At 32.1% G+C, this 27091-nt stretch overlaps 2 protein-coding genes across 2 annotated transcripts; both read right to left on the bottom strand.

Moving 5' to 3' along the window:
• Window positions 1–311: 311 nt before the first annotated feature.
• Window positions 312–5069, bottom strand: LOC110102880 (biotin--protein ligase 2). The gene is made up of 9 exons (XM_020831371.2): window positions 4558–5069; window positions 4422–4483; window positions 4195–4343; window positions 3950–4070; window positions 3630–3785; window positions 2799–2844; window positions 1030–1096; window positions 805–881; window positions 312–637 (listed from the first exon to the last, which is right to left on the bottom strand). The coding sequence occupies exons 1-9, from the start codon at window positions 4977–4979 to the stop codon at window positions 595–597; spliced, it is 1143 nt and encodes a 380-aa protein (XP_020687030.2). The 5' UTR covers window positions 4980–5069; the 3' UTR covers window positions 312–594.
• A 5100-nt stretch (window positions 5070–10169) lies between these two features.
• LOC110102887 (GPI mannosyltransferase 1) lies at window positions 10170–18172 on the bottom strand. Its single transcript, XM_020831385.2, has 5 exons — window positions 17712–18172; window positions 16483–17212; window positions 12780–12962; window positions 11386–11933; window positions 10170–10600 (listed from the first exon to the last, which is right to left on the bottom strand). Exons 2-5 carry the CDS (start codon window positions 16751–16753, stop codon window positions 10286–10288), a joined length of 1317 nt encoding a protein of 438 aa, XP_020687044.1. The 5' UTR covers window positions 16754–17212; window positions 17712–18172; the 3' UTR covers window positions 10170–10285.
• Between the last annotated feature and the right edge of the window lie 8919 nt (window positions 18173–27091).

The raw sequence follows: 27091 nt of genomic DNA on the forward strand, positions 1-27091 counted from the left end.
AACCCCTAATTGGTAGGGTGCACTAAGAGAGTAACTTAAACGAGCAGCTACTTCGTTAGTCCTCTTGGTGAGTTCAATTTCTAAATGCTGAGGGTCAAGTAAGACCTATCTCCCAAGCAACTTGATATAATTCTGCTTTGTGCAGCTCGATGTTTAGGTTAACTCTAAGCTTGAGATTCACAAGCAACTCAAGCAGGTTCAAGATCAATTGCCAAAAAAATGTCACAACTCAGGAAAGTTTGAACCTTTATGATTTTTGTTACTGTTTTGTGATTGATACAAAATCAACTCATAACTATTTCTTTGGAAACTTTTGCAGAATCTGTAAAAATAGATATCATGGTATAAAACTTTCCTCCAGTTTCTATACATTAAAATTGTCATACATTAGATTATAGAACGGCTACGACATAAATATCAGAATGTTTAACACCTTCAACATAAAATATCAACCATTATTACTCACCAACCAAATTCACGCATCCTCTATCTGCCTTTTATGTTCCATGAAAGGAAATGATAGCCTGACCTATCTGATGGGTAGAACTTTAGGATAATTTCTCAATATCATACCTATCTTGGACGAGCTTTACTTCAGTCCAACTTCCTCCTTACCAATCCCTTGAAGAAGTCAAAGCTGCAAGAGCAAAGATAAAGCCATTAAGAGAGTAAAAATCAAAAGGTTGAAGAAATCCAAAGAAATCTCAGATATCCAACCTTCAAAGATACTAATTAAAAAATTACAGTCTATTTCTCGTTTATGAAAAAGTTGGGGAAATTTTGTTAAAACTGAATTTAATTTACCTGTTTCCATCAGGATGAAGCTCAAAATATCTTTGCTCCTCATCCATGGCCAACAAGTATCCGGAAGAAGTCAAACCCTACATACAAAACTTATGAGTAATATGTTCATCAATTTCATTCCCCTAAACTTTATACCGAGTGCTTTTATTCATCAAATATTTCTTCAGAATAAATGATTGATCAGTGTGCACAATCTGCATTCAATTATGGCTATTTCTATCTTACCTTTATAGTTACCGCTATATTTACTACTTGTTCCTCCTGCTTTTCCTCTATCACAACTTTCTGATCACTGCAGAAGAATAAAATTATATGTTAATATGGCTATCCTTGAAGGCATGTAGTTATTTCTTCCTTTCAGGGCATCCATATGAAACCAATATAGCTGTAAATTTCCTAAGAATAATAACAAAAATAAGTTGGATAAAGGTTTAGATATTTACTTATTTCTTCCTTTCAGGGCATCCATATGAAACCATCCATATTAGATGCTTCCATGTTTGTATGCTTACCCCGCATAGCAAGCTTCACATAAAAAGAATGCCACAAACAAAGAAAGGTTGGGAGCCTCCTTTTCTTCTTTCTTGATGATCTAACTCATCATTGGCTTCATACCAACTTTCAGGTTCAACTTAATGAATCCTCTTCACTCATGTTTTCTTAATACTACATAATATTTTAACTATAAATCTTTTTGAACGACTTCTTTCTTGTTGCTTTTGGTTAAATTCCTTTACCTAGCTTTTCAAATTACTTGAATTCATCTTATTAGTTCATCTTTCTACTCTTTATTGTAAACCAATCGAGTTTATTCTTCACTATCTTATCTTCAATAAATTCTATTATCACTATATCTGCAATATAATCATTTCTCTCTATCCTTTATAGTTTATACTCCACCACACATTTCTCTAATATTCTTATTCATACCACATTCAACTTAGTGATTAGCATCTATTCTATTTCCCAACACTAGATCCATATGAAATAACTCACCAATTGCATTTTTAGTTGATAAAATTAACCTTTAAGAAGTATTCATGAACTTAACATACATTACTCCCGAATGATATATTCATTTCATCTACTTAAATTTATTCTTATAAATTATATCCTCATCTAAATCTTAATTTTTTATAATAAATCATAAATAATTAAATATATCATGTCTAAATAGGATCATATCTTCTAATAAAATTGACTAATATTTATTAATATCACATCAACTAAAATTTCATATCAAGAATTCAATCTATGTTATACTCATCCTTATCACTTCATCTTAAAATTTTATCAACAACAAACTTTTCACTTCCATACTAAGAGGTGACACCGATTAAAACTATGTAGGTACACTTTGGATGATTTCTTGTAAAGTTCTATGATCAATTTGAAGAGAAAAAACTTAATATTGAGACTTAACATAATATTTATGTGAATATGAAAAAGTAAGCCTTGATGTTGGAAACTTATTTTGTCACTTCGCACTACTTTTTTGAAAATGGCTTATAGAAGTTTGCATGTCATTATAAAGGATAAAAGAATATTAGAGTAACATGGTACTGAATTTCTATACAAATCAGTTGCATTAACCTCATTTAGTCTTATCGCAAATATTTTGGGTTGGCTTTATGAATCTTGAACCTAATTCATTTTTATTTGAATACTAGATCAGAAGATTCAGGTGCTAACTATATTTTTGCAAGGGGCTTGCAATTATCCTTATCAAAATCCATTACCATTCTAAATGTTTGGGTTTAACTACCAACAATTGGAATTTGCATAGTGAAGACCAAATAAACAAACAGGTCCTCAAATCACCATGCATGGATGCGGTGGGTTTCAAACAATCTAAATGATACATCAGGGTCCAAAAGTTGCAGGAATGCAACAATCATTTTGATACACATAAAATTTCATATAGAAACAACTCTAAAGAAATATATCCATTTATTGAATAGGTAACAGTGTATACTTATCAAATTGAATTGTACCTATGAAGCCAGGTTCTGCAGTAGAGCTCCTCAAGGACCTGAAAGCCTGAAACACAAAAGTAAAATGATACATATTTAATTTTTTTTACAATCATTAAAAATATAAAAGTCTGGATCATTTCACATGGCAATCCGGGCAAGTAGATGCTAGGAAGAGCTTTGACTGAAACACTGAGAGAGAGAGAGAGAGAGAGAGAGAGAGAGAGAGAACATATCAAAGGCATATTGCTGGCCCTCATATAGAGAATATGATTTTGCATTTTTAGTGCATCAACCTTTTAAACAATCAAAATAGAAGGATGATATACAACCAACAACACATCAAGCAAGAGCATAACTAATACTAAAACAATCTCGATAATAAAGAAAGATTAAATGTCCATGCTAGTTCACATCATCTAAGTTCAAAACATTAGAGATAAAAGAATAAAAAATCAAAAGTTTGGATATAATACTTTTTCATCAAGAATAAACATTACATATCGTAAATTGAACTTCCTTCCCCATAGAACATCAAATATATCTTTAAATTCTTTAAAATCGTGATTTAGCCATGAAAAAAGCATGGGGCCTGTGATCAACAGGAATGGCTAGAAGAATAAAATTGATAAATTCTTTTTTCTTTTTCTTTTTGTACTTGTGACTTCAGACCTCATCATGGTATGAAGCATTAACCATCATACTTATGAAATTATAGGATGAGGATGCATTCACCATAATATAACATATAAGAAAACCAACAAAAAGCAGAGAACAAGGTTGCACGGATCCATGCCCACAAAAGTAATGATATGTAAGGGGCAAAATAATAAAGCATTGTTGATTCATCACCTTGATGCAAGAAAACTTCAAAAAGTTTTTCAAAATTATTGAAAAATGCTGCAAGTATATCCTCCCTTCCAAGTTGATGGGAAACAGCCGTTATCTCTTGGATTGCAGCATTTAAGGATGTTGTTGGTTTATCATTATCTAGGTTCAAGCCAACACCTGCAAAAATTAAAATCGTAAATAACTTTAGTAAAGCCAAAGTGCCATTTTTTATTGGCATACCACATATCTAAGGCAAGTTCTATGGTTCAAGATATGAAATTTTCATATTGCAAATTGTTAACAAAGATTAGCATACAGGCAGCTAAGAAAAGAGCCATTACCAGCACTAACGTTGAACTTATTCGAAGAATAAGTGGAGGTGCAGAGAATACCTCCCACTTTAAGCCCATTCAGATAAAGATCATTAGGCCACTTTATTCTTACATCTATTTGAGGTAGTCCCTGGAAATGAATGATACCTTTAAATCAAAACGTCATAAGCTTTATCAAACAGTAATTCAAAACCAAGCAACTTCCCAACATTCGATCGAGACGAAATAATCACAAAAAAAGGAGTAGAGCTTACTTTAGCTTGACAAGACTCCTTAATCGCCTCAGTTACTGCTAGAGAGACAATGTACTGCACAAGAGGCACTTTACGCCCATCTTCCATCTGCAACGTGAAAGAGAACATAAGGCAACCAGCTGGAGACTCCCACACATTCTTTGCTCGTCCTTGAACCGAAAACACACACAAACAAGTTAGTAAATTTTCAGAGAAGAAATGGCAAACTGGGAAGTTTTGATCTGAACCTTTGCCTTTGTACTGGAAATCCGTTATGCACGCTGTGCCTACAGGAAACTCGCAGAAATTCCTGCCAAAGACCCCACGAATAAAAATTCAATATCAGTAAGAAAAGGGGTGATGGAAATGAGGGGCATTTCTCACTTAGAAACAACATCGTGGGTGGAAGGGAGTCGCGGGGACCAAATTAGAAGACGGCCGAAGCTATTCGTATTGAGTGCGTCCATGTAGGGCTCAGCGCGGAAGGTAGGGTAGTCGATTGAGTCTATCTCGGACTGGAGAAGAACCCGAATTTCTCCTTGGGCTTCTCCTTCCTCGAAGAGCTTGAGAGTTTCCTTCTTGGCCTTTATGGATCGAGCGATTTCGTCTTCTTGAGAGGATTTTACAAAGAGGACAAGAACGGAGTCAGGGCGGCGGTCTTCCATGATGGCGGAACTCGTTAAAGAAAATGATGTGGAAGAAGAACGTGGTCGGCGGCGGAAGAAGACTATTGCGGCGGTTACGGCGGCGGCGGCGGCGGCGGCGGCGGCGGCGCTAGCAGGAATGTTTCGGAGGCCGAGCGGCATGCTTAGTTAGATCTCGAATGCCGGCGCCGGCCAGAGGTCAGAGTTGGATGGACGCGCTTCTTTGTGGGTCCATATGCAGTGACGTGGGCAACGTAACCTCCAACCCGGCACAACCCGTACAGAAAGCGTGAGCTTGGACTGGAAGTTTATAACTAAGGCCCGTTTGATTATTGTAGAAAGACTTCAAAAAAAAAAAGTTTTTAATTTAATTTATTTCATGCATGAAATTATTAAATTTGACATAATTTTAAGAATATTTTATACCTAAAAAAATGATTTTTGACTGCCAACTAAATAATATTTTTAATAAATATTATTATTTTTAAAAAATACGTTTTTTAACTTCAAGAACAAAATAAGAGAGCAAAAAAATGTGAAATGTAAAATTGAAAGAGATGTATGCTATACTTTGTCGCCGAGTTCGGAAGACGGTACGCCCCAACAACATAGGACGCGATGAAGGAATAGAAAAACCTATTTTACACTAAAAGAAGAAAACTGCATGAACCAATGATACAACATAATGTATCATAATAAATAACATAGAAAAAGCTAAACTTTTATTTTGCTACTACTAATTCAAAGCAGTACAACATTAAAAAAGTACTATCACAAGCAAAAGAACAATAAAAAATAGATAACATGAAAGTAACTACCCACCCTCAAAGAAAATATATGAATAACTTAATATAAACATAAAAGTACCCCATATCAATTCTTCTACTCAAGGGAAGATCCACCTAGCGCTCTAAGAGGACCTAATATGAACAAAAGTAATCAAATGCGAGCTTGATAAATCAAACCCAACAAGTAAATCATATCAAATAAAGCATAAATAGAAAAGGAACAAGACATGCAATATGACCAAATCAACAGTAAAAGTTGAAACCAACAATCAATATATCCATGTAATAATGTCACATGCAATGATTTTTACAAAGGTTCTAATATGTTAATATTGCAAATTTACATGACAACCTATAATTAATTCAAAAGTAATCAAATTTATATGAATACAAGCACACTATGTATCATCAACCTCTCACTAACCCACCAGTCATTCATTGAGTACAATTATGTCTAATTATAGTTAGTTTTGACAAACACCCTAAACCGGGAAGGTAAACACCAACCCAATGAAATCCAATTATTTCCTATAGAGTCATCACTATGAGATACCGTCGACCCTACTAGCCAACATCCATAGAGTTCTACTGACCTAAATACAAACATATAATGTCTAGGCTTTCACAAGTAAGTTTCCACATGTATTATAAAATCAATATGATAAATTTTAGATCTCATAACCAATATAATTTACAACAAGAGTGATATTTATTTCACTTAATAGAATTAAGATGCATAAATCAAATTATCTACAGCGGGAAACACATTAAACATATAAGAGATCGTGCATCAATAATTTAAGGTGATGTTCTATCTACGACAGAATGCCTTTATTTTGAGCAATAACAAGATCTACAATATATGCAAAATACAAATGAAGTTGAAAGCAAGACTAGCAACCTGAAATATAGGAGACCTAGTACGTTTAACAAGGATAAGCCCTAAAAAGAAGGGTATGTCTATCTAATAATAAATAACAATTACTTATAATGACTAGCATGAAATCCAAATCTGATAACGAGTTGCACACTTCCACCAAATGAAAACCTTATAAGAAGTGAAGCCAAATAATATAAAGCATGCACTTCAAGGGTTGATATTCTAATCAATCTAAGTGACACGATAATCAACAAATAAATTATCAAATAATGCAATCCACATATGGCCTAACTTATGATGCCTTAAGATCTAAAAAGGAATTTAACCCTAATTTCTTATCTTATTAAACTAATCATCCATAATTGCATATACATCAAAGCCACTAATCATTATAAGTCTATAAAATAAACATCCATAGTGTGCAAAACATAAATTCATTTTCTTAAAATAATCATCTACAAGAATCCATATCCCAAATATGCAGAATAAGCATAAATATCTTGGAATTCTAAAACATAAATACCTGATAACCTAGCTTTCTTGCTTTTTATCATACCGAACCTAAACAACTGTATTTTTATCTTTGCTTGAAATGGTATAAGCAACATAGTGAGTATAACTCAGTAGGTTAAGCCAAGTTCCCATTACAGCATTGATTTTATAATTACAAAAAAGATTGAAAGAAATGCCATTAAATATTAAAAGAGCTTTTAAACTAAATATCATAAAACATCATTTAATTTAACATTTACTTATAAAAGCATAATGTAAACACCTTGATGCCCCTTATAACTCTCAATATTCCACCTCCCAACACCTTCCGCTGGTTCAAGACATGTGCATAGCAAAAAGAAATCAAAATAAAAAAACATCCAAAATAGAGAGTTTCCAATATATAGTGTTTCCAATACAAAATATTTTCACATTGGGCCCAATTTTCTTTCCAGTTCAGAACTCCATGCATGATGTGCATGCAGAATACAATTATGAGCAATAATACAAATTATTTAAATAAATAATATCATGACATTTCTTGTATGGAGAAAACCCCCACTTTTTCAGTTACCAAAGTAGAGTACTCAGAATTTTGCCAAATTTAGAGAGCCTATACAAATTATTAAAATAACATACTTTCTTAACTATATTTCCAGTCATAAGTGTATCAAATTCTCAGAATCATTAAAAATCAATGCAAAAGAAACCAACCAGCGAAACCTTGTATTCTTATAGTTAAATTGTTTAAAACGAAGAATAAAACAACATATAAAATGTTACATGATAAAACCTTTTTAAAACACAAGAAAAACATTTTTGAAAGCATAAATTTCAATTTACTTGTCTGAATTAAAAACAAAATTGGGGTATGAGTTGTCTACCTCAAACTTGACGATTTCAAACCTCAAATCTCTTCCTTTTCCTTCTCCTTCCTCTCCTCTTCCTCTCTTCCTTCTCCGATAAGCTGGGGAGAAATGGAGAACTAGGTTTGGATTGGTGACTTTATATATTTATTATTTTAACAAGTATAAACTCATTGAAATATCGCAGCGCTACAAGGAGAAACTCCCAATCTCTTTCAAATTCTCGCTATCTACTCTAGGGTTCATTTCTCATATGATAAAGATGCTACCTAACCAAAATGATCCTCCAAAACCTCAAAAAATATTATTTTTTTATACTAGATTGCCGAATCCAACACCGCAACACTAATATAAGAAAATTGAAACATCCAAATTTCACTTCCTCAACTCAAATCTTCAAACAATTTAATCATCAAATTACTAAATAATACTTATAATTTTGGATTAAACCTAAAGATTACATTTTAAAACACTACTTACCTAACTTCTAAACGACAATTATTACATTATCCCCTCAAAAAAATATCATCCTTGAAATTTCACTTAAACAGAACAGGGTACAAACACATCATCTTAGTTTCTTTTTCTCATAATGCTTCGCTCTCTGATTGACACTTCCACAGAGCTTTGACCATTATAATTTGCTTATTTCTCAACTGCTCAACATTGAATGCCACAGTACGCTCATGTTCTTCTTTATAGGTCAAATTGGATTGCACTTTCAATTATGCTTTAAGGATTCTTTGTTCCGCATATGACTCCCATTTTTTTAGCACAAACACATGAAAGACATCATGAACATCAAACATATGATAAGGCAAAAATAATCTATAAGTAGATTTAAAAATTCATTTAGTTACTTCAAATGGTTCAATAAATCTAGGGCTTAACTTACTATATTTCTCAAATATGTTTACTCCCTTCAGTCGGATATCTTTCAAATAAACAAAATCACCAACTTAGAGTTCAACTAACTTATACTTGGGATCAAAATCCTTTCTTTGCCTGCCTTGAGCTACATGTAATATTTTCTTGATTAATCTAATGTTTTTAGTGGCACTATCCACTATCTCAAATTTTATCAAAAGCCTTTCTCCAATCTCTTCACAAAATATTTACTTATTTAAATAAAATTTTTAAAAGTTTTTTTTTAATTTAAATTTTTTTTACTTATTATTTTACCTTAAATGTATTTTTTTTTTCTTTTTTTCTTTTCAATAGCAACTTGAATCAGAATCTTCTTTTTTAATAATAAATGAGCCTAATTTGAATTCATAGAATTAAGCTCAAACTCAATTAGTTAAACTATAGCTGAAATTAGAGCCAGCTCAAGCTCAAGCTCAACCTTTACAGCCTACTTATCTGTGTCTAATTCAATGACATAATTTTCTATGATACCTATTGGACACTAAACAAAGTAGAAAAGAATTGTATATAGATCTATCACTTAAATTTTTATATTTATTTACACAACATTCAAACCTTCAAATTATATTGAAAAAGCCACTAACATTAATTTATTTAAAATAAAATATCTTTATATTTATATACATTGATATGATTTAAACACTATAATTGTGTATAAATAAATATAAAAATTTAAATATTAAATATATAAATACACAAAAATATTAGGACCGATAAGCAAATTCTCAATGTATTTATAACAAAGTTCAAGTTGGCCAATGAGGTGAAAATTGCTGTTAGCTAAAATTCAGGTGTTTTTGTAAGAAAATAAGGCCTAAATAAAACTTATATTTTGAAAGCAAGAATTCTTCATTAAATTAATAAATTCTATAAAACTCTTATTTGAGCTCATTAATCATTACTCATAACACAACAATAAAAACTTTCTGAGCGTTTTGTGAAAGAAAGAAGAAAACTATGAATAGCTGGAAATCTTGATTTGGGATTTCTTGCTGTTTGATCATAGTATTTATTTAACAAAGCCAATGAAATGATTATTTAACATTCATTAAGGTTTCGTTTAGAATGACTTTCTTAATGTTTCTTAAAGCAACTTTCTAGTATAAAATTTTTAATTTTAAAAAAAAACCTTCCCAAACGAGAGAAATTATTCCATGTAGAGGCCAGACGCAGCTCTACGTCCGGAGAGGAATCAGGTGCAACCACGTCAGCAGTACCAAGCCACGATACACAACAAAGGGGTGACGTGACGCATTTTGATTGATCTCCAAACATCATTCAACGTCCGCACATAATAATTAATCCCCAAGGGACAGCTTTCTTCATGTTTCATAAAATAATTTTTTAGTAAAAAATTTCCAAAAAGCTATTTAAAAAAGCTCTCCCAAACAAAACCTAATTCTCAAAATTTGTAAAATAATAAATAAAAAAGATAGATACATTTTGCATGAAAATTTGTCAAGTCAAACTGAAACAGCAAGAGAACGCGCTCAAAACTAAAAATTTGGATAAAGATCACTCCAACTTTCCTGAGTTTTCCTCACGAGAATGAACTAATGGCTGAAAAAGTGGTGCGTAGACGTGGTGCTGCATCAGAATAAGCAAAACACTAGTGTTTGCAGCCAAGAATAATATGCTTGCCAACCATAGTTGTAAGAAGACATTACGACCCTTGAATTCTAGCAGATAAGCCCACATAAGCCAGTGTGCTTGTGATCCTATCCATAAAGAGATGCAGAGGAAACCTGTCCATTTAAGTCTCATTCTACTCCAAGGAAGAATAAGTGGCAACAGGCAGAAGAACCATACAAAATACTGCGCGGTAATGACCTGTTGAAGACACAAAATGCAATAAGAATCAGAATCTATGAGGTCTGAAAATAGAGAATTGCAAGAACAGAGAAGAAAAAAAGCTTTGATGCTTTGCTCTCATGAGCTCCCCAATAAGGTTCCTCATTAGGGGTGTCAATATTTGACACGACCCGAAAATTTGACTTGAACCCGACCCGAAAATTCCGGGTTAGGATCAACCCGAACCTGAAACAGGTTGGGTTCGGATTCAACAATTCAACCCGTTTTAAAAATCGGGTCGGGTTAACCCTTTGACCATAAAATTGACCTTTTTTTGACCCGAAAACCTTTTTTTTTTACCCGGAAACATGAGATTGACCTGTTTTCGACCTATTTTTTTACCCGAAAAGCAGAGTTTGACCCATTTTTTGACCCGAAAACTAGCAATTTCTTCATTGTTCTAGGTCATTCAGGTTTTGTCGGGTTGGTCCAAAAAATTGACCCGTTTGCAAAAATGGGTCGGGTTTGGGTTGACCTGAATAGTGCTTGGTCAATTTCATGTTTGACCCAAACCCAACCCGTGACCTGAAATTGACACCCTTATCCCTGATGCATCCTCTCTGAATACATGGAAAATGGGACAAGAAAATAAGGAAATATTTTGCCCCTTTATCTATCATTCAGAAGTTGCCACAGTAGCCATACATTCTTCAATGGGTCTCTTGTAGGAATCAAGAATATTTTCTAAAAACAAATGTATGGCTTCTCCAAGAACCTATTATTAGTAAGCCTTCAATAGTTAATAAAGAAGATAGAATATGAACCTTATTAAACGAAACAAATGCAACTGTCTGAAGAAATAGGCAAAACGGGAGATCTTCATAGAATTGCAAGACTACAGTGAACTGCACGATCAACTGAGGCAAAAAAGAGACGAGCTTTTCTAAAGCTGAGAAACCTTCCTGGTGATGAAGATAAATATAGTAGAAATAGATGGAAAAGTTATGCCTTGGATCTGTGCGCGTAAGATGATATAGCAGGGCTTCATTCAAAAACGCCCATCCATACAGATGGAAAAAAATAGCAGTAAATGTAAAAAAGACAGATCCAGATAAAAGCCCAAATAAAACAGCTTCTTTTGTGAAGATGGCCCTTACAGAAAACCAAATTGAATATGAACTAGCCACCTTTGAACAAGAGCTTTCTAGTAAGATTTTGTGAGTTGAGACCCATTGGCTAAGGATAGGCTTTTCAGAAGGACCGACACTCTTCTTATTGCTAATAACTAGCACAAAAGGAAGGCAATATATGATTGGGTAAATTCTGAAGTGAACGATAAGCCCATACCAGAATGCTGCCTGACACACCTTACCTGGAATTTAAAAAAAAAAAACAGGAGAAAAGGTTGAGTAAATGTTTGCAGACAAGAGAATTTAAATCTAATAAATATAAATAACAGTGGTATCTACCTAGTGGTATGAACTTTTAATTAAAAAACCAATGGTTTACACAGAATAATCAGTAAGAAAAGTAGGTTCTGCAAACGATTTCCTAGAAAACATTGCTGTTTGTAACAAATATTTAATTATGCTGGTCATGCAAACTCGAAGAGATGCAGAGTAAACTTCAACACATAAAAGGCATACATTTAGTGATTTAACATCAAATCTAATAGAAGGACATCCATATAAAATATGATGACTTACTTTACAAACTATTTATCACTGCTCGATGATTATTAAAAAAAAAGATATTTACATACATACCATTTTATACTATTCTATTTACATAGTTAACACCTGAAACTTTAATATTACATACATACCACCCATAGTTCATTTTCATATCAAATATGAGTGGCATAAATGAAATATATGAGTGATATGAAAGAAATATAAGTGGTATATTTGATATTAAAATAATATAGGGTGGCATACATGTAATATTAAAGTTTTAGGTGTTAGATATATAAATAGGATGATATAAAGTGGTAGTATGTAAACATAAAAATGATTTTGAAGTGTGCTTACACTTGCTACGAACAATTGCAATTTGTAATAAAGCTGTTTACTAAGCTGTTGTTATATCTTCAATGGCTTTTGAATAAGAAAAAATAGACACGGAGGCTTCTTTACTAATACACAACTCATTTACAGAATAAAACCGGATTTATTTGCAGGATAAAAAGTGTATATTATAGATGAATTAGAGCTTACACCATTCATAAGACATAAGATAATCCATAGAACCACTGCACAGACTATAGGTTCACAGTTTCCTCTGGTACCAATGGTGAAAGTAAATGGGTTGAAAAGCCAAGCAGCCACACACCATAGTGAGACTTTCTCAGGAACACCGCGCTGCTTTAAGATGCTGTAAACAAATAATCCCACCAGCAAATCTGAAAATGATACCAACTTCAGTTGATAAAACTGTCTAATTTCACGCTATGATTACAATCTATTCACTAAAAAGTGACACCAGTAATTAAAATGAACAAATCTACTAAGATGTGACTACTAGGTGAATGAAAACCCAGGGGGAACTTTAAAGCATCATGAATGACCACAAACGTGTACATAAGTCCTCAGCAAGACATAAGTCATATGATTCTTCTTCAAAATTATACTTACTGGAGTTTTTCATTACAAAAGCTTCGTACTGAAGTAAAAATTATAGGTAAACTTATACAATAATAACAACATCAATCCTTTATCCCACTACGTGGGGTCGGATACATGAATTATTTTCTTTCATTGCGTCATATTAAGAGTCAAATTCTGATTTAAATCTAATAAAAAATTTGTAATTTCTAATACTTTCTAACACTCTCATAACATATGCCAATCTAATTTAAATCTAAACGAGTCATCGGAAGGCCAACATTTTATGTGATCAAACCATCTAAGGCGATTCTCTCTAATCTTATATGCCGCTGGAGCTACACAGACTTTTTCCTGTATATACTCGTTTCGCATTGTCTCTAAGAGTAAAGCCACTCGTCCACCTAAGCATCCTCATCTCTGCAACATTTAACTTAATTTCATGCTTCTCTTTTAAAGGCCAACATTCTACGCCATAAAGCATTGCAAGTCTTTTCTTGGTGATCCAAGAAGCTTTGACACCTTTCGAGTCAGTGTAAACTCTTAAAAGATATAGAAGAAATATAGAGAAAGAGATTGATGGCTTAAATCTCTAAATTCAATAACCTTTGTTTTGGCTACTAAGGCACGATTTCTAAGGACAATCTCTACAAAGGGGTTATAAGGAAGAGTTAAAGTTCACTTTTTGCGCAAATGCACAAATATTGATAAGAATGACAATCAACTATTTATCACTTGCACAGATAAAAAAATTAAAACTTTTTTCAGGTAAATTTCTTCCTAATTGAAATATTTCCCAATCAGTCAGATTACTAAGGCACAAATCACTAAGCGGATCTGGTCACTTAGATTTGATATACTTATAGACTGGTTTGAAATGAACAAAATAACAGACTTTTATAGAAATTTCACTAAATTCTTTGTGGTATATATGAATTAGCAAATGACAGTAAAAATGTCCATCAGAGCCTTAAAAACTCATACTTTGCCAGGTTTTGTAAGAAAAATCCAATTATAATGAATGAGGACGGATAATAGGAGTAGCCCTCAAAAAGATAGAATGAGATGGGATAAGGGTTCAAATCTGACGGAATTGGCATCCAATAGCGGGTCCACATAATTGCATCCCATCAAATTAAAAACGGCAATAAAGCCTTCAAACTTTTAAAGAAAATATTTGATTCTCATATTATTTAGGGGATGTTTAGATTGCTTGAAATACTTCATTGTGTAAGCAAACTATAAGTTTAGTTTACATAAATTTTGAAAGGGAATGAACTAAAAAAAGGGTTGATGTAAAGTAAATGAAACATTATTATAACTAAACAAACAAAGTAAAATTACCAGCATTTTTGTTTACTTTACACCCATTATGCATTATGCAGGAAACCAAAAACCCTTAACATTGCAAAGTAAAATTACTAGCATTTTCTTTGCTTTATTCCTTTTATGGAATAATTGTCCATCATAAACATTTTAACATTTATAATTTCATATATAATTAATTAATTATGTATTAACTTCTAATCTTTCAGCCAATCATTATTCACTTATTTTAATACTTATAATTAAATTAAGATAACTTTAATCTGCATAGTACAACTGCTACAGTATTGAAGTATTTGCTCACTCGTATATCCAAAAATATTTTAATAATTTCTTCCAACCAAACAACCCTTAAGAACTGCAAACATCTTATTTGCTTTACTACCTTTATGTCAATAATTTTATACTTTAATTTATGACTTTGTACAAAGTACAAACTTCTTAACTTATGATGAATTTTCATCTCTTATTTTACTACTTATGATATGATTAAGCTACCTTGAATTTGCATATTAAAATCACTACTTATTAAGGGTTTGTTTAGTTTGAAGTAAAGAGGTGTAAAGCATTCCGAATGCATGGGTTTTAAAAATATGGTGTATGGTTTGAAGCAAAAGGAATGCAATTTAAATTTTAATGATTTTCAAACTCACTCCATAGTTCATTTGTGATGCATTCAAAACTTGATTGATTTGGTCAATTTGTGAATACACCGCAAGTCAAATGCCTACCCACCACAAGTCATCACCGGCTGACTGCCCCTGCCCCCTATCAGCCGCCTATCCCCCCACCCTCCCCCTAATCGCTATCCACTGTTGTTAGGATTTACATTGCATTTATTTTACTTAAAATAAAATATAAGAAAATAATCTCCTGCATTTGTGTTACATCCAACTGAACAACTCTAATTTTTTTTTTTAAACATTTCAAATAAATTATATTCATTTTACTTGAAATTAATTTTTAAGCAAACTAAACGACCCCTAAAGCATTTTCTTGCTACATATCCCAACATATATTTTATTAATTATTTTAAGTGTCAATATATTTGCTTCCCTAGCCTACTAGAAGTACAAATCCTTGTAGGAACTTCTAACATTTAAGTTACTAAACTTCTTATGCTACCATCTCGATCACTTTCCCATCAATCTAAGGTCTTAGCAACGTCACAACTGGCATCAGTGTTTTAAAAAGCATTATTGGAGCTATGCATGAGGTAGTTAAGGGAGGTTTTCTATTAACGGGGAGTACACCCTGCATTTCGATCACTCTGCATTTCGAGGCATTGCCCTGAGCACCTCTGAAGATTTTCCCTTAGACATCCAATTAGCATAGCAATAACCTCATAATATAATAAAATTTAATTTAATGTGTATTTAAAAATATTTTTCTAATATTTTCAAATTAAAATTTGAATGAAAAAGATTGATTGATGTTTAATCTTTCAAGTCCTAAATGTCCTATCAAACTAATTCTTCTCTTACAACCTTAAGAAGCATTAAGTGCTAAACCTGACTCAGTATCATTTTCTTCACCTCCTCTCTATCTTTGGATCTCCAATCAATCTGATAATCAATGACTCATTTGTTGCTCTTCACTACTCTCGCCAACTTGATACTCATCTTTGCTAAAGCCGTACACTGACTCATCTCTCAGCTTGTTTTATTTTGAAGTCTCCTTTTGTTTGATTTAAATGTTTGATAAATTAAATTTCAGAGTTAAAATATGAATCAATGTTATGAATTTAAATTTAGGAATTTATTTCAATTTTTTTTTCTAATGTTTATTTTTTAATTATATTTTCTATTTATAAGAAAGAAAACAGCCTTAAGTTCATTTATTTCATTTTTTTCTAATTTAGGACCATAAAAAGTCAAAGCCCGCATTATTCCATATCTGATTATTTAAAAATGAAAACCTATCTCAAAACATTCAAACATAATTAGATGAAGGACAACCAAAAAAGGAAGAAACGACCATTTGGATACATACCAGAGGCGGAGAAAAGGATCTTCCCCCATGATCGATGGAGGAAGCAATTGGGTACAAGAAAGAAAGCCAAAAGCGGAGAGTAACGGTAAGTTGATCTCTCAAATGGTGACCTTCCAGCAGCTACCATGGCAGCCGCATCTGAGAACACAAGGTAGTCAACATCAGTGTAACGGACCTCCATGTGGGCATCCTGCCATTCCCCATATATCAACAAAAACAACCTAATGATAGCTGAGAACAAAAGCATCCGACTGAGATTCACCAGACCCATTTGAATTGAATGTTGAAGCCCTAGTTTTCCTCTCAACTAGGCTCTTCTCTCACTGGGAGCACGCACAGCTCCAAACTTTCTCCTCTATCGACTGTAAAATATCTGACGAGATCTGTTAACTGCACCAATAGGCGACTTCCTGCAATTTGGGGTCCTTTGGTTGCACGCCTTTAGAATCATTTAGAATGCACATACTTTAAGCCTGACGAGCAAAGTAAGCGCACCGTATCCAATTTACCTGGAGCTATTTGTTTGGATAAAGTAGATTCAGGGCAACGGTAACCCTTTTTTTCACTGGAGGTCAAGTTTAGAACTGTTACTCCACTTAATCACGTATCATTATAAATTTACAGGCCACGCCTTTGAAGATTTGTTGATGGTAGAGGACTCTCATGACATATAAATGGAACCACAACTTGCATTCCTTACAAACAAGGCTCTGAAACAAAATAAGCTAATCTGAAACAAAAACAAGAAAAAGGGAAAAATTCCTAAGTAAAGGAATTAATATAACTTATTAACTAAAACTGACTGAATGCTACATATCTTTGAAAGCTGCAAGAAAACACTCGTTAGCAAGAACCGAGGAAGCAGAGAAATGGAAAGGAAGCTCCCGTCATTCTATTTCCTTGTTTCCTATGAACAGTGTTATCTATATAAAGAGAAATAATAACGGAAAGTGTAAAGTAAAGCAGAGCCGTTTCTGCGGCTGCCAGAGAAAGGCCTGAGCTCCACTTCCTTGAGCAAGTGTGTTATATTACTGTCAGGACATGATAACAATCTTAAGCAAAACACAAATTCGAATGGAAAATGGCAGAAAATTTTCCTCAACAAATAGGGAGAAACAGCCAACATTAGGACAATACTAGTTAAACAAGTAGATCTTAACAGGGAAAAAAACTATATATTTGAACTAAAATACAGTGACATTCACAGAGTTAAAAGAAAGGGACTTAACCGAAAGCAAGTGGCGTCAAGAGCCGCGAAGAACGCCCGGAGCTTTCACAGAAGAGGCCGTTCGGCAGCAGTATGTAAGCAAGATTTAACTTAAAGGGCTGTTTGGTAGCGAAGTTGAGGCTGGATTTACGGTAAATCCTGCCAAACAGTTTTCGAGCTCCACTAAATCCGAATTCCTCTTAAAAACAGGATATTTACTAAATCCCGTCGTTCGGCGGATTAAACAGGATTTACGGATTCGCAAAGTTTCTTCCGCTGCAAGCGAGCGAGCTCCGTCTTGAAGAAGGAGGCGAAGATGTTTACCTACGCAGCGAGCGAGCTCCCGTCGTGACTTACGATCCGACGCCTTCGAACTGCTTTAGCGACTCTATCGCGAAGCACGAAGCCGAAGCAGCCACGAAGAAATAGCGAGGAGGAAAAGCGACGGCAACGAGGACGGAAAGAAGATGAAAAGCAAACCTGGACGGCCTCCTAAATTAGGAATTAATCTAAGTTAGTATTATTAATATAATATAAATATTAATAATTAATTAAAAATTAGTAGTATAATTATTATTAAATTAGTTTAATTAATATTATTTAAAACATAAATATTTAAGTATATATGTAATATTGTAAATAATAATTAATTAATACTTGAATATTTAATTGATCAATGAGATAATTAATAATTTAAATAATAATTAAAACTAATAAACAATACTTAAATATTTAATTAAAGCATTAATATGAGTATTATTTAAATAATTTGAAATTTCAAAAATTGTTTAACTAATTAATTAGGGTTTAGGAATATTATTAGATAATTAGAAATATATTAAGTAATTTGATAATTAACACCTAAATAACTAGTTTGATAATTAGTAATAATTAAGCTAATTTATAATTATTTTATTTATCATTATGATTTATTAAAGGTAATAAAATTTAAAGTTAATAAGTAACTCATAGTTAACAAGCACATTAAACTTATGTTCAATTTATAATTATCTTATTGATATATATAATTCAGCACAACTTATTCTAAACTTTTATTTTTGTTTATGTGTTATATGTATGTTTACATTTAAATCTTTAAGTGTCATATATAACAATTTTCAAGATTTAACACTCTTATAGAATTTATTAAATTCGAATTTAAAGAATTTACTAAATCTCACTAAAGTTAAATCATACTTTTTTTGCAAAACATCCCTTAAATATTGCCAAACAGCAAAACCAGAAAGTCCTACATAACTTTAAATAGGGTTGTCAAAATCAGGTCACGGGTCGGGTTCGGGTCCAACTTGAAATTGACCCGACACTGTTCAACCCGATCTGAACCCGACCCATTTTTGTAAACGGGTCGGTTTTCCGAACCCTAATCCGACCCGCTTCAAGTCCGGTTCCACCCGAACCCGACCTGCTTCGGGTATGTTTTACTTTTTTTATTTAATTCAATTTATTTAAATCTAAATCAAATTAAGGTAAGATTTACTTCAATCAATTTTAAAAAATCAAGCTTAATTTAATTTGGGCAACAATGTTTATTATTTTTTAGAAATATCATTTACCTATTTCATAAAAATCTTTTAAACCCCTCTTAAATTAATTAAAAATGGGTCGAACTGGGTTGATATCGTGTTTCCATGTCAATCAGACCCAGTTTTACAAATGGGTTGAAATCCCTAACCCAAACCTGACCCGGTTCGAGTTCGGGTCAACCCGAACCTGAAATTTTTTGGTCAGATTCGGGTCTGATTTTCGGCTCTTGTCAAATATTGACACCCCTAACTTTAAATCCCACTTCACCTATATTTTCACTTACATTCCTGGATTACCAAATCCGAGTAATCGTCGAATTTAACTTAAATTTGTAGAGAGAAGTCTCTTCCCCAACAAACTCCCATCAAGGACTTTTTTTCTCCTTCACACGTCGTTGGTTCAGTTGATGCCAGACCACAGCCAGTTCTCGTCACGTACTCCTCTTATTCTTCACACACTGCCAATCTTGTATATTCGTTTCCCCAAGGGGCTCCCGTCCCAAATTACTCCTCCTTCACATGCCAACAACATAGCCGTCACTTTCGTCATTGAGGTTTCGGGAACTACCGAACTAGGTACGACGATGGGGGCAGAAATAAGCTTCAAAAGTTATTTAATTTAATTATATTGATCTGTGGTTATAAAGGATTATTTGACTTTATATGACTCATACTTAACTTAATTTAAGAAACATCGCCATAGTTTATTTTCTTGAAAAAAAAAAAAAAGAAATTACTTTGATATGAACTTATCCAATGAGAAAAGTCGTGGGTTACTTGTTTAAATAAAAGTATTAATTTTAACTAAAATTTGATTCCAATATGGCTCGAAACATTTTCTAATTTTAGTTTGAACACTTCAAGCAAAAATGATTGTCTCCTAGTTCATGTGAGAGCTCATTGTAAAAATCTTCCGACAAGACTTGAGCCTTGTAAAGAAAGAGAGAAGTTCGCGACTATAGCTAATTGGGAAGAAGCCATCCATGGGATTGGCACCGTGTCAAGGACAGAGTAGTTTGTGATAGCAGCTTATTGGGGAAGGTGTAGATGAGACCAACAGTATGTGAAGGAGTACATGCTTTCATAATGTTTGTTCTCTAAGGGAAGAAGTGTATGGGATATGTGACTTGTAAAGGAAAGAGGGCTTTGCCATGGCATTTCTCAAGAGAAGGCGTTGGCAGGATCAGTGGTGTGTGAAGGAGAGAGGGATTTGTTATGGGAGGAAGTTGGGGGAAGGCGTCAAGGGGTTGCGGTATGAGAAGGAGAGAGAAGTTTATAATTGTAGCTCATCAATGAAAGCTATAGATTGGATATCACTGGGATGGGTGGCGACATCTCATGTGAACATGCGATTTGAAAAATGTGTGAATTTGGCTTAGGACCAAAGTTCAAACAAGGTTCAAATTTGAACTTATTTAAACAAATTTGAGATGCTTCAACTTCATGTCTACAAGTTTGAGAATGAGGCAGTTGTTTGTTTAAGTTGTATAATATATGACAATTAAGTTCATTATGTGTTTTATATTAACACGAATTTGACATTATGCAAAACATAGTTCTTTTTGTTTTTTAAATAATTAATTTCAAGCAGCCTCAATCAAAATGTGCCAAATCACTTATGATTTGGAACCAAATTGGATTGAGCAACTCCATTCAAGCTAATTTAAAATTAAAACAACTATTATTTTGTTAAATAATTTGAAGCTAGCTCAATCAAAATGATCTTGGTCACTTTTGATTTTGAGTTAGAATGGATCAAAAAAATCATTTGTTTGAAATTAAATAGAGTTGGATCTAGAGTAATTCAATGTTGATCTGAGTTGGCTCAATATTGATTCAAGCGAGCCAACATTCTATTTTGAGCCATGCTCCAAATGATTGAGCCAACTCCAGATCAACTCAAAATTGAACCATTCATAACCCTAGGTGGAGAATGTTGGATCAAAGTTTTGACCCATGAAAGTTATGTCTATAATGAAATTAAATTGATGAAAATTCTATTTATTAATTTTCTTTTGTATATATTTTTATTATTCAGACAAATATTATATTGTTATTGAAATTTATTTTCCTTGCATTAACTCCAAGTTCAACTAGAACTTTGCTAGGAAAATTTTTATGTGATTATTATGAGTGGGCCAATTGGAATTTGATGAATCTTGTGAAAGCTTGAGTGTAGATGTCAGATCGAGCAGGGTACTCTTGCCCCTGGATAAAGACTATGTAAAATTTTATCTAAGTTCTAAATGAGTAAAGGAGTGAACTTGTGATATTGTGTTTGGAGTAGTGGGATCCTTAGTTGTTAAAGGCTTGGCATAGAACTATAGAAGTACATCTATTTGGCATCGAACCACCAAAAAATATTTCTCTTAATTTATGATGTTATATTTACTTACACTTTATTGTCCAATTACTTATTTATTTCTCCAACTTAAATGTGAATGTCACAATCCTTATGCTTGTTACTCATATGATATTGTGTTAAGACAAAATTAATCAACATTAAGCTAATTAGTTTTGTGCCCTCACATCTAATATTATGTTTACATCATCATCTTATTTGTATTTTTGCTTGTGTAACTTTGTTGTTAATGATTTTAATTTATATGCCTTATCAAATTGGGTTAATCATTTGTATAATGCTTAACAATCTATACAACATGCTCATATGCTTTATTATATAGCATACACACTAGTTATTTTATGAGGTGTTACAATTGTAGGAAAAAGTTAATTGATTAAAAGTTTGTAACGTATTATCTTCTAGCATCACATCATCAATACTATGTTTATTTCTAAAATAATCTTAGTATTGATTTATTCATATTGTGTATACATTACATCACCTACATTTGTATATTTGTTTTTATTTATTTATTATATTATATAAATTTGTTGATATATTTTTGTGAGGATTGAATTGGTGGGTTATAGAAGAAGTTCACTCTGCCTCATTACACATCCAATTCACCACTCGGTGTGCCCTTACACCACAAGCCCATGAATGAAGGTGAGAACAAACATTCACATTGAAACTCTGATGGAGTAAAGACTTATTCCACTAAAACATGAACCAACAAGCTAGAGATCGAAAAACATCAATCCCGGTGGAACAAACGTCAATGGAAGGAATAGAAACCAAGAAGTTCAAGTTTACATGAATGGGCAATGGATCATATAAAGGGGTCATGCATTAGGAGGAAATAGGAGGCCGACATTGTATACGAATGACAAGTAGGCAATGGTGCAATACCCATCCATGAAGAATGTTGTGGGTCCAAGAGAGGCATGTGTTCTTATGTGTAATTAGGATAAAATTGATGTGGTGGTAATCAAGAGTGGAATGATTAGGGTTAAAATCAAGATTGAAGAGTGGATATGGTGGCATAATCAAATGTCAATAAGAGTCTGACTACTGTATCGTTATGGCCACCGGTTAGTAAAAAATGTTATGTTAAAGCCTACCTATAGATCCAACAGTCCAATAAACAACATGACAGTGAACCAAGCAATATCCACGACCTCTCATACCAATCTATATAAAAAAAAAAAAAAAGTGTAGCAAATCATAGTAAATGGTAAATTAGAGCTTCTTTTACTTTGTCTATGTTAATTTCAAAATATCATATATTTTATAAACAAATAAATATTATAGAAGTTAAAAATAAATGCATAATCTAAAAAAATTATTATTATTATTATATTTTTTATTTTAATATATCATATTCGATATTTATCTTATTTACAAATGATTTGTAAATTTGGTCAAATTAATTATGACAAGTGTTTGTTTCTTTTTTATTATTATTATTTTATTTACTTTTTCATCCGTGCAGCATCTTCGGAGAAAGTTGATGAAAAGTTTGTCAAAATAAATTTAGCAACCCCCCCCTAAAAATATTTTTTGGCTCTGCTACTTCTAGCAAGGCAACAACTTATACTATAGGGCACTGATCTTCTTGAATAATGAAGATCGATATAATTTAAATTTAAACATCAAATTTGTATTGTATCTTATTACTCAAATGGAGAAATATAAGTTCATATATCATTCTAAAATTTTGGCATAAGTTGTATATCACGCCCCAAGATCTAAAGTAAAAGAATTTATTTTCTTTTTTTTTTTCCTGTTAATATTCATTCATTGACAACCAAATCAATTTACTTTCAGAGCTAAATAATTGCATTAACGAAAATAAATAACAACAGAAAAAAATTCACATTTCTATATGTCATGCCTCGGGATCTATAGTGAAATAATTTCTTTTCCTTTTTTCTTTGCAATCTTTATTATCTTGTCAATTCCTTCTATTTATTAATCAACCATTGAAATCAGATCAATATCAACATCGTGAGATGCTTGATTTCAATAAAGAAGGAAATCAATAAATTTCAGAAAGCATAATTCACATTTTCTTAGTCCAAAATTATATCATATCGGTAGAATTTATATATACAATAGCTACTCTAACTACAAAAGAATATATAAACCAAAGAACTAAAATAAAAACTATACTCACATCACTTTATAAATAACCTCAAGATGTAGGCTCTTTACTTGAAATCATTTAAATCACATAATGAGGAAATAGCCTAGCAACTAAATAAAATCTTATAACTGAAATCAATGCAACATAAAATAAAAATAATATGTTATAAATCATATAAAAAAATTTTATGCATCAATATCTATATTGGTTATATGTACTAATTCTTTAATTTATAACACATCACATCGTAGTTCACAGTATTAGTAATAGTGAACAATCTCAATTATAGTAATAGTATTAATAGTAATAGTATCAATAATTGCTAATTAGTAATAGTGATCAATATCATCAGTAATAGTAATGAATAATTTATAACAGTAATCAATATCAGTACGATGTTCACATATTCAAAATAGGGCAACTTAAGGCATTTTACTCCTGCACTTATGAATCCCAATAAATAAACTCCTTATAACTTCCCTTGAATCGCATGACAATCATCCTGACTTTTATAACCCCATCCATCTCCATCTCCTTATAACTGAAATCAATGCAATAGAAAAAATAAATAATATGTTATAAATTATATAAAAATATTCTTACATCAATATCTATGCAGGTTATTTATACCAATTGTTCAATTTATTACATATCACATCTTACAAATTAAAATCAATGCAATATACAAAAGAAATATTTTGTTATAAATAATATAAAGAAATTTAAGATAGGGAGTTATAAGGGGGAAAGATACGCTAACGGGAAGAAGTGACAACTCTTATACAAGATAATCACATAACATTATTACTAGATTTGACCAAATACAGGACACAATAAAATACCATGTAACTAGTTGGATGTCCTGTCTTGTCATTCACAATCACATTTATGATTTCATTTACATGATATCACATAATTAATTGATAATTAGAATTGGAGAAAAATGTATTGATTTTAATAAAGAAGAAAATCAATAAATTTTCAGAAAGCATAATTCACATTTTCTTAGTCCAAAATTATATCATATCGATAGAGTTTATATATACAATAGCTACTCTAACTACAAAAGAATATATAAACCAAATAACCGAAATAAAAACTATACTCACATCACTTCATAAATAACCTCAAACTATAGGCTCTTTACTTGAAATTGTTTAAATAACGTAATGAGCGAATAGCCCAGTAAGTAAATAAAATCTTACAACTGAAATCAATGCAATATAAAATATAAATAATATGTTATAAAGCATATATATATATTTTTTACATCAATATCTATATTGGTTATCTGTACTAATTGTTTAATTTATAACACATCACATCGTAGTTCACAATATCAGTAACAGTGAACAATCTTAATTATAGTAACAATATTAACATCATTAGTATCAATAATTGCTAATTAGTAATAGTGATCAATATCATCAGCAATAGTAATGAGTAATTTATAACAATAATCAATATTAGTACGATGTTCATATATTCAAAAGAGGGCAACTTAAGGTATTTTACTCCTGCACTTATGACTCCCAATAAATAAACTCCGTATAACTTCCCTTGAATCGCATGACAATCATCCCAACTTCTTATAACCCCATCTATCTCCATCTCCTTATAACTGAAATCAATGCAATAGAAAAGAGAAATAATATGTTGTAACTTATATAAAAAAATTCATACATCAATATCTATGCCGCTTATCTATACCAATTGTTCAATTTATAACATATCACATCGTACAAATTGAAATCAATGCAATATACAAAAGAAATATTATGTTATAAATCATATAAATAAATTTAAGATAGGAAGTTATAAGGGGGAAAGATACGCTAACGGGAGGAAGTGACAACTCTTATACAAGATAACCACATAACATTATTACTAGATTTGACCAAATACAGGACACAATAAAATACCATGTAACTAGTTGGATGTCCTGTCTTGTCATTCACAATCACATTTATGATTTCATTTACATGATATCACATAATTAATTGATAATTAGAATTGGAGAAAAATGTATAGGACCTTCATTGATACTAATACAACATAACATAATATACATTGATGGACATTAATAGACATATTTATTGAGTACATGAACACAACATATTGATATGACATATCGATTAATAAATGTTATTATTTGTTACATTATTGATTTTATGGCAGATTGTTGATTTTTTTTTTTGGCTTACTAAACCGTTTTTTTATTGCTGATCATATTGGTTTTATTTATGATTACTATTCATGCAAAGATGGATTGATGTACATGTACTACTTATATTGATGGCATAATAATTGATATGAGTTTTGACTGAGTATACATATTGATAATTTGGTCTTTGCATTGAATATAGTGGTAAGATTTTGTTGTTTGACGAGCTTTGTAAGCTCATGATGTAGTTTTATTGATTTCAAGACAGAGAAAGAGCCGGGATCCTACTGAGCGAGGTTGATATATATTTCAGATTTCTTTTGTTTTGTTATATATTTTCTTTATTTCTTTTATTATCAGAAGCTTGAAATAGATTATTAATTGTATGCGGTCTCTTGACTATTATAATGAGATTTTGATGAATGAATATAGTGAAGACTTTTGATATATACGATTTTAGTTGCTTTCACTGGAAATAATTTATATTAAATGTATTACATAGAAGCATTGATAGATGAATCAAAAGACAAAAAAATAGACAATTCTTTTATTTTTGGTCATGGGGCGTTACAACTTTGATGATTGATCTCCCTTCATGAGGTGAGTTGTGAGTAAGGGTGTAAGTGAGCCAAGTTGGCTCGAGCTCGACTCATTTATGGGCTCGCAAGTCGAGCTTATCGAGCTCACGAGTAGAGCCAGAGCTCGAGCTCGAGCTCGTTTAGTAAATGAGCTCGAGTTCGAGCTTGAGCCTGCTTTGCTCGAGAGCTAGCGAGACGACTTGAATAAATATTAATATTTTAAAAGTAATTTTATTTTATTTATTAAATTTAAATATTAAAAAAATTAATAAAAATTACTTAAATTTTATTTAAATATTGAACATTTCATAAGATTGCATACGTTCATAATAGTCACATTGAAAATATGTTGTGAATGAAAAATTTTCTTTACGAAGTGTAGCCAACTTTTGCAAAGTTTTTTTTTTTTTCAATCAAGAACTGTAACCCGAATCCGATCTACCCGCCGCGTAGGAATGACCAATCCATCGGACGCGCGCTTTCGGCTTGTCTCACGTCTAAGTCGGTCGAACCGAAAGCCTGAAGGGCGTAGGGTTTCATTTTCTTTTTCCCATGGCTTGCTGAGCAATCATTTCCTTTGGGCGATGGGCTCTTCGAAGGGTGGGAGGGAGAAGAACCGCGAGTTC

This window comes from Dendrobium catenatum, unplaced genomic scaffold (assembly GCF_001605985.2).
Source record: "Dendrobium catenatum unplaced genomic scaffold, ASM160598v2 fragScaff_scaffold_1200, whole genome shotgun sequence".
Classification (NCBI taxonomy): Eukaryota; Viridiplantae; Streptophyta; class Magnoliopsida; order Asparagales; family Orchidaceae; genus Dendrobium; species Dendrobium catenatum.